Source organism: Trichosurus vulpecula, chromosome 1 (genome assembly GCF_011100635.1).
Source record: "Trichosurus vulpecula isolate mTriVul1 chromosome 1, mTriVul1.pri, whole genome shotgun sequence".
NCBI classification, from domain to species: Eukaryota; Metazoa; Chordata; class Mammalia; order Diprotodontia; family Phalangeridae; genus Trichosurus; species Trichosurus vulpecula.
Window position 1 is genome coordinate 185,819,898 of NC_050573.1, and position 9,665 is coordinate 185,829,562.

Genomic DNA, 9,665 nt, shown 5'->3' on the forward strand with positions numbered 1-9,665 from the left:
CAAGTGTGGATTACAACATTCTAATAGTCATGTTGCCACCATAAAAACAACACAGCTGACCCTGTTCTTCTCTATTCAGTAATGAATAACATAAAGCATGTGCACTGTCAAGATACAATCTAAAATGCAGCCCATTCTCAAATAATTTACAAACAGCTTATAGAAAATTTTTTTAAAAGTCATAACTACTTTTAAAAAGAATTATTTTTCTAACTTCAATCATCATGTATTGATCAGCTTATTTGTGGGTAGTGCTATTTTGCCAATGCAAAATTTTTAATTATCTACAACCCCAAAAGTAGTTTCTTCAATTATTATTATTTTGTTTTGTTTTTTGGAAGGGGGAAAGCAGGGCAGTTAGGGTTAAGTGACTCGCCCAAGGTCACACAGCTACTAAGTATGTCAAGTGCCTGAGGCTGGACTTGAACGCAGGTCTTCCTGACACCAGGGCTGGTGCTCTACTCAATGCGCCACATAGCTGCCCCTTCTTCAGTTATTATTATGAATTTGTTTTGATTCTATGATTGTCAATAGATGGTTGGGGATAACAAGTTTAATGCAAAAATAAAACATTGTTTTGTCCTCACTATACTGTTCATTAAAGCAACAAGATTAACCCATAATATTCATGGTCCCAAATATTTATATATTTCATTAACATGTTGACTTCTTAAAATGCAAAGATATACTAAAATAAAATTTGCTACTGGTGTATAAGCTTTGTGAAAATTCAGTAGACAACTACAGAATTTGTAGGCTTCATCTATGTGATGTTAAAAAAAAACATACAATGGATCTAGAGGCAAAGTACTAGGGTTCAAATCCTTGTTTTCCCATTTACAAATTATATAATCTTGCACTTAACATTTCTGGGCCAGTTTCCCCCTCTATAAAATAATGGAGCAGGGCCTGGTGATTGCTAAAGATTTAGGAACTAGACCTAATCAGAGAGGTAGAAACTAATTGTATAAAAAAAAAATTAAAGAGGAAATTGGCAAATATTCCTTTTGCAGTGATTCTGAAATCTTCCTATCATTATCTATAAACTATTCTTATTTTCAAAAAATAATAAATCTGTAGACAGAAAATAAATTTCCTAATTCAAAAATCCAAAGAAATGTGAAAAGGTAAAATCAAAATAATGACGCATGCAGTTTAACTATTTTGATCAAACTATTTTAGAAAATAATAAAACAGGAAGGAAGTGGGTCAAACACAAGCAATGAGCTATCTTGTATTGGTTACTACAAAGAAAATCCACAAAAAGGTCATGTAAAACCTGTTACCTTTCACACTAAAGGTCTTTCCTGAATCACAGATGAAGCATTCAAGAAAAATAGTCACTTCTGATTTATCCTTTGCGATTTCTTAAAAAACAAATTACCAGAAAGCCTTTTCCCAAATCACAAGCCATTCTTCTTTTTTTTTTACCTGATAAGGTGTACTTCGTACTTTAGACTGTCTAACAGCTGCTGCTGCACCACCGTAAGTTGTTTTACCAGGGTAAAAAGGAGAATCCCCAAGCTGGCTTGTTTTAAGGATTGAAGAATTCCCAAGTGACTGCAATAAAAAATGACAGACCATAAGCAAGAGCCACAAAACTAATGTGATTAAATACATATTATTTGGGACTCACAGGGGAAAGTGTTCCAAAGGCAGACAAGTTGAATGCTGGTTTCTTTGAGCTGGTGGCAGTATGCTGTGACAGTGAATGAGAACGTTCAGCTTCGGGGGACCACAGAGGTGGTCCTGAAGTGTTCTTTGAAACAGCTATATCTGAAAAGTGAAAAAAATATACTTATGAATATATGCTCATTTCTCTCCCCTAGCTACACTACTTTGGGACTTTTTTCCTCCATGGCCCAGGAAGCTCATTACTGAGATGACTCCATTATACTCCAAGATCTCATCATCCTTGGTCCACCACCTTATCTATGTTTTTCTGATTGGAGGGTGGAGCCATGAACTCTAAACCTCCATTTAAGGAGAAAGCTCAGTTCAGAGGGTTACCGGACTATACCACTTAAATGGGAAGCAACATGGTAAAACAGAAAAAGCACTTACTGTAGAGTCAAGAGACGCTATGTTGAAATTCTATTTTTGATATTACTTGTGTGACCATGAGCCTCTGGGCCTCAGTTTCCTCATTTGCAAAATGAGGTTAGACTAGATGGCCTCTGAGGCCACTTCCAAGTCTAAATCTTTGATTCCTATGAAATCTACTACAGTATTTACAACTAAAGATTACCTTTATCAGAAGCTCTAGAAGAAAAGCCACTGGTAGTTGAGATGTTATCATCATCATGCTGAGAGGTAGAATCTTTGATTTCTTTTACAAATGAGAACCCAGAACTGCCAATTGGGAATGCTGAGGATGTAGACGGCTGACAATGTAATGTTGGGGATTCCAACATGGAGAAATTCAAGTGGCTCCGATGAAGAGAAGGCCTTGTTAAAACATCCGGATAGTTTAAAGCAGATCTACTTGTTGAAGGTTCTTAAAGGGAAACCATCAATATAATGAATATGAAATATGACAAAAACATTACTACATCAAAATATGACTTATTATCAGATGTACCTACAGGACTAATTTATGAACACTTAAAGTAAGTCAAATTTCATCTCTGCCTCATCGGTTTGAGGTTCCAGTCAACTATGAAATGTCTTTTCCTACATTCATTCAACCAATATTAGGCATATGATGTATAATCCAGCTCAACATATATTTGTTTAGTGTCTATTAGGTGCCAAGTGCTGTGCTAAGCTTTAGGAATACAAAGACAAAAATGAAATGGTACCAGCCCTCAAGAAAATTACATTCTACTAGATGGGGGTGAAGGGACAGGACATAGAACACAATGACATAACACGTACACAGATAACAGTGCAAATTGTATATAAAGTAACAGAAGACACTCATGACATTGGAGGTTAAGAGAGAATCAATAAAAATAGATCCTTCAGTATAGCTAGGAAGAACGAGAGGCCTCAAGGTGAAAAAAAGCATTCCTAGAATGAGGGACATCCCATGCAAAGGCACAGGGGAGGGAAATAACAGCAGATAGGTCATTTGGTTAATATGAAGAATGCATAAAAATATTATAAAAAATATATCTGAAAAGATGGACTGGAGCCAGACTGTAAAGGGATTTAAATGCCGCATAGATGGGTCTGTATTTGATCTTAAAAGAAATAGAAAGCTATTAAAGCTTAATGAACAGAGAGAAATGGTCAGACTTGTACATTAGAAATATCACAAATGTGTGGAGGATGAAGAGTGCAGAGACTTGAGACAGACTATTATGGTAGTCTAGGTAAGAGGTAATAAAGGACTATACTAGAGAGGTGGCCATCTGAGCAGACAGAAAGGGATAGAGGCAAGCTACGTTGTGGAAGAAATAACAGTAACTGACAAATGACTGGATATGGAAGAGGGAAGAGGTGAGGATAACTCTAAAATTACACACTTGAATGACTGAAGGATGGTGGTGCTTCAACAGAAATAGATAATTAGGGAGAAGGGTGAGCTCCAAGAAGAATATTAATTTGGTTTTAGTTTGGACGTACTGAGCTTGAGACACTTATAAGACAACCACTGTGTGCGTGTGCGTGTGTGTGTGTGTGCGCGCACGCGCGTGTGTGTTGGGGGGCTGAAAGTGGCCTATGAAGCCATCTAGTCTAACCCTCACATTTTGCATATGGGATCATGAATGGTCGAAGAGATTAAGTGACTTGCCTGTATTCATACAGCTTCGAAGGATCAAAGCCAGAACTTGAATTCAGGTCTTCAAAGTCCAGTATTATATTGCCTATACCAAACTGCCTCTCTAAGCTACTCTACCTGTTACTTTTAAATTTATTTTTTTATTCCTATCAGCCATCATAGAGTCAGCAAGAAACAGACTGGTAGTAATATAAACTGAAAAAAATATTTTGAGACTCTGTATGTCTCTACCTATTCTCGCTCAAGCTCCAGTTCTATGAGTATGTATACATGTCTCTGAGAAACATCCACTTACAAATAACTGAACCCACGGGAACTAAGGAGACCCCTGAGAAAGAGTACAAAGAAAACAGAGCCCTGGACGATATCCAATTCAACCCTTGGATGATGATGTCCCAATAAAGCAGACTAGGAAAGTCAGAGAAGGGAGGACAAGAACAAGAAATAGCAATGTCACAGAAAATCAGAGATAACAGTATCTAGGAGAAAGAGGTGATCAGCAATGTAAAATGTTAGGAATAAATGCTAGAAAAGGTCAAGAAAGATGAGGCCTAGAAAAGAGTCAACTGATTCAGCAAATTAAGAGACTGTCTAATCAAGGATGCCAAGATTGCAAAGTGGTAAGAACTGAATAGGTGAGAAACTGGATGCAACAAGTTTAGAGGGCATTTTCTAGGTGTTTGGCTGTGAAGGGGAGGAGATATACACAACAGTAACTTAAAAGAAAAGAAGGGACAGCATGAGTGATCTGAGAGTAGAGAGTAAGATAAAAAGGCCTGTGCTTGGTGGTGAAGGAGATACAAAAATAGACAAAGCCCCTGCTCATAAGCAATTTATAATCATAGGGAGATAAGACATACTTGAGTACCTATAACATAAAAATAGACACAGTAGATGTATAGGAGGGATTAAAGCAAAATGGTATGAGGCAATAAAGAGAAATTACTTCTGGCTATCAGAGGGAAGGAAATCAGGGTTGGCTTGATGAAGTGATATCACAGGTAAATGTAACAATGAAAATAAAGGTATAGAAACAAAGTATGGCTTATGTCTGGGGGTCAGCAAATAGCTTAATATGACTGGGGCATAGAGTACAGTACATAAGGGAGAGTGGCATGAAATAAGATTGGGAAAATAGGCAGGTGTTAGATTGAATGAAAGTTTGGTAAGCTTTTTTTCCTTTGGTATTGGGGAGCTAATAAAGGTTTGGAGACAATGAAATGAGACTACCAGAGCTGTATACGACAATGATTCACAAAGTTTAAGGGCCAGAGAAGGGACCTTAGAGATCATCTAGTCAAGTGTTTTCCAATTCAAAATGTATTAAATAATGGTAAAATACTTATATTTGCTTTAACAAGCAACTTAATAACATTCTGCCATTGTGTGAAAGACACAATCTTTGTGAAATTTATGCTGTAAGACAAAGAATGCAATCTAAGAAGTCACATTCATGTAACACTTTATAGTTTGAAAAACATATTCTTTATAATCCCGCGAAAAGTATTTATCAGCCCAATTTTACAGATAAAGAAAATGAGGCTTTGAAGGACTAAATTACTTATCCACAATCAGGAAGAATGAAAAAGAACAAAGGTGGAATCTGGGCAACATGCTGTAAGAAATGTTAAGAAGAAGAGTTCACTTTCAATTGAGAAGACAAATCAGGAACAACTACATGGAGGTACAGGTAACTGAGCTGGATCCTGAAAGAAGTTAAGAGACAGAGAGACAATATATTACAAGCATGGGACCTCTAACAAATGCACAGAGGTAGAAAAGGACAAATGAGAAAAAATAGCCATCAGTTTGGCTAGAATATAAGTCTTCAAAAACTTCATCTCAGAGCTTCTGGCCCAAATTTCTATCTGCTAGATATCTCCACCCATATATCCCCTTCATATCACCATGTACAAAACTGAACTTGGAAAGCCCTCAACCCTAACGCCTTTATTGTTATTGACAGCACCATCACCTCTCAGTAACCTGAGTCATTTTTGATTCTTCCACATATCCAGTCATTTCCCAAATGCTAAAGATTCTACACCTCTACAATATTCCTCAATCTGACCATTCCTTTCCATTCCCACTTCTTTACTAAAATGGTAGATTAATTAAAAAGCACTGGACATGGATTTTGAAAGTGAAGAGGGAATCAGTGGAGTTAGATGAGCCAGAAAGTGGTCAGAATTCATGCTTTAGAAATAATCACTTTTAAGAAATGTGTGGAGGTTAGGTTGGAACAGAAGAGAGACTGGAGGCAGGGGCACCAATTAAGAGACTATTACAGTAGTGTAGGAGAAATAGTGAAGCCTGAACTGGGATGATGGCAGTGAGTTAAAAGGGGGCATATGTGAGAGATATTGTGAAACTAAAAGTGACTTGGCAACTATCTAAGAAGGGTGACAGGGTGAGAAGTCAAGGATGATTCTAAGGTTACAAATTGAGGTCACTAGCAGTTAGTGATATCCTTGACAGAATTAAGAGAAGTTTAAGAAGAAGGGTCAATTTGGGAGAAAGATAAAAGTTCTGTTTTGGACATGGTAAGCTTAGAATGTCAATGGACATCCAATAAATCCAAGAAGGAGATATCCAAAAAGCAGCTCATGATGTAGGACTGGAACTTGGAAAGATACTTTGCTGGGATATATAGGTCTAGGATTTATCTGAGTAGAGATAATAAATAAACCCAAGGGAGTTTTTTTTTAATGGTATGTGATCTCCTTGATTATTATAGTTGCTTTTTAGTTAAGCTCAGGTATGTAAAGTTAGATCACAACTTTTACCTTGTAAATCTTGGATGGCAAGGTAGCTGTTCTATTTTTGCAGGTTTTCATTCATGGCATGAAAGCATCTTTCAGCAAGTACAGTACATAAAATTTTTTCTGCTATTTCCAGTAAGCATAAAAGTATACTCAAAAACAGTGAAGCAAATTAATGTTACTTAGGAAAAGGTTAGATTTAGCATTTCTTCTCTTACAAGGAAATTAGTTCTATTCACTCTGGCCTTTTTCAAACTTTTGGAGAAATCCACACCACTGAACACCCAAAATAAACAGAGAATGCTAATTATTGCAGCCAATTGACTGTATTTATATAGTTAGGGCTTTTAAGCTAAGATTCTAAAAACATGTATTTTATTAGTGCTCTAATTGTGACTATAAAAAAATCAAGAGAAGAAAAACTTAAAAATGACCAAAAAAAAGTAAATACCATTGCAACAAGGAAGAAATATGAACTTTTCCATGAAACAATCCAAATAAAAAAGGACCCATGAAGTGACAGTACCAGAACATATATTATTTATAACTCATTTTTCTCAGGCACTATTCATTTAATAATTACTCGGTTAATTTAAACAATAATTAGGTTAGATAAAGAATTTTGAAATCAAAACAAGTGTAATTATAACACTAATAATCCATCCTTCCACTTACCTTCTGCATTACTGACTGTTTGGTCAGGAGTGATCCTCCCATCACTAATAATTGGGTTCTCCTCATCTGTATATAAAAGATGATCATTTTGTGTATTTTCTTGCCAATGTCTTGATTCCCTGTTGTCATCTGAATGTACATAAGCAGTTTCATTCTTGATGAAATACTTCTGTAGCCATGCTGGGACGATGTTCTTAACAGATTCTGTAACTCTACTAAGGATCCCCTGTTGGAGGTAAAAACAAACAAACAAACAAACAAACAAAAAAAAGCAAAAAACTGCTATTTACCAATGTCAAAAGCTATTAAAGACATGTTTCAACCTAATTTTTAAAAAAACAGCAACACCAAATAGATCTTAAATACAGCTATTTAACAAGAAACTGCTGAGGAGTAGATTCCTTAATATGATCACTACTGAATACTATGTTAGTCCTATGTAATTTTAAAAAACTTAGCTTTTAAAAGGACTTTAATATCAACTCATGCTGTCATATAAAGTCAGTAATTTCTGGTCTTAGTTATATATACATGTGTTAGCTATGTATAATAGCCATCAATAAAAATGTACTTACTTCTACTATGTACCAAGGACTGTGCTAGGCATTAAGCAAAGTTCAGATTCACAAAACAAGAGGACAGAGCATATTATTCCCAGTTTAAAGATTTAATTCTACAAAGATTTATTAAGCAGTTATTATGTGCGAAGTGCAAGGCTAGTATTGGGGATACAAAGGAAAAATAATCAAAGTATCCTTGACCCCAAGGAGCTCACATTCTACTGGGAACATCCTATATATGCAGAAGTAAATATAAGGGCTCAGAAAGGGCTTCATGTAAGAGGCAGAACCTGAACTGTGCTTTGAAGTAAGCCTAGGGATTTAAGAAAGCTTATGAGGAAACACTATAACCCAGACATGAAATCAATAGTAAGAAGACATGGAGGCCAGAGGTAGAATATCAGTCATGAATTAGAGACAGCTGATGGACCAATTTGAATAAACCAGAGCAAAGGAAAGATCTTTAATGCTGAAGTGACTGGAAATGTACAGGGGAACTAGATTGTAGTTGTTCTTCAGTTGTTTCAGTTATGCCTGATTCTTCATGACCCCAACTGGGGTTTTCTTGGCAAAGATACTGGAGTGGTTTGTCATTGCCTTTTCTAGCTCATTTTACAGATGAGGAAACTGGGGTAAACAGGGTTAACTGATTTGCCAGGGTCCCAGAGCTAGTAAATGCCTGCAGCCAGATTTGAACTCAGGAAGATGAATATTCCTGACTGGATAATGAGAAAATATTCCCTTCTTATTTTTATCAAGGACACCCTTAAAATGTCATCCCCCCCAAATTTTGAGAAAGTAGGCTGAATCAGTAGTTAGTATTGACCTCTCAATCATTGTTTTTGGTTAATAATATTGCTATTTTTCTTATTTCTATTTTTTCCCTCCCCACTAGAAATCATGTAAAGCTATCCTAAGCTTTTAAGAGATTATAATACTTCAGAACACATTTTGTCTAGTCTAGACACTTTTTCTGAGAATCATCTTAATTCCCATGCTTGTTATAGGGATAAAATAAGACAATAGATATAAAATGATTTCAAAATCTTAAAGCAACATTATTTTTATTATTATTAATTTCATAAGTGTCATTTCTACTTTTTTTGTAATTTAAATAAAGGGCACTAAGATGTTAGGGTACAAATGTTCCAGCTTATGAAACATAAGTATTTTACAATACAATGATCCAAGACAATTTCAAAGAACCCATGATGAAAACTGCTATCCACCTTCAGAGAGAGAACTCATGAACTCTGAGTACTTTTTTTCCATTTCCTCTATTTTTTTGCTCCCCCTCCCTTTTGCAACATGGCTAATATGGAAAGATATTTTGCCTGCCTTCACACATATAATTGATATCATGCTGCTTGCCTTCTCAATGGATGGTGGAGAGGCTGGAAGGGAGAGAACTTGAAACTCAAATTTTTTAAAAATGAACATTAGAAGATGGCGGCCGGAAAGCAGGCACTTGCATGAGCTCCCTACCAGGTCCCTCCAAAAAGCTATAAAAAATGGCTCTGAACAAATTTTAGAACTGCAGAACCCACAAAATAATAGAAGGAGGCACGGCTCCAGCCCAGGACAACCTGGATGGTCGCTGGGTGAAGTCTATCGTGCATGGAGCTGGGAGAGGAGGGGAGCAGAGCTCAGCGTGGGCGGTGGCAGGACCAACCAGACCAGGAGCCAGGCGGAACAAGCCCTAGCACCCTGAATCAGTGAGCTGTGGCAGTTACCAGACTTCTCAAACCACAAACACCAAAGACAACAGAGAAGGTTAGTGGGAAAAGCTGCGGGGACAGAGTTTACTGTTCCGCCACTGCTCCAGGGGCAGCGGGGATGATGCAGCTACAGAACTACAGCTGCAGTTACTTCTGGCCCCAGGCCCACCTGGTGGGAGGAATTAAATGGTGGATCAGAGCAGGAAGGCAGAGCCTGCTTAAG

General features: G+C 36.9%; 1 protein-coding gene across 1 annotated transcript in view; it reads right to left on the reverse strand.

The window, feature by feature from the left end:
- The window catches only part of NUP153 (nucleoporin 153), a 78,515-nt gene that overhangs the window by 43,620 nt on the left and 25,230 nt on the right, over window positions 1-9,665 (reverse strand). The window contains exons 2-5 of the mRNA XM_036756752.1: window positions 7,165-7,390; window positions 2,249-2,497; window positions 1,637-1,776; window positions 1,432-1,560 (exon numbers count right to left, since the gene is read on the reverse strand). Coding sequence (XP_036612647.1) covers window positions 1,432-1,560; window positions 1,637-1,776; window positions 2,249-2,497; window positions 7,165-7,390 — 744 coding nt within the window. The remainder of the gene's footprint in view (window positions 1-1,431; window positions 1,561-1,636; window positions 1,777-2,248; window positions 2,498-7,164; window positions 7,391-9,665) is intronic.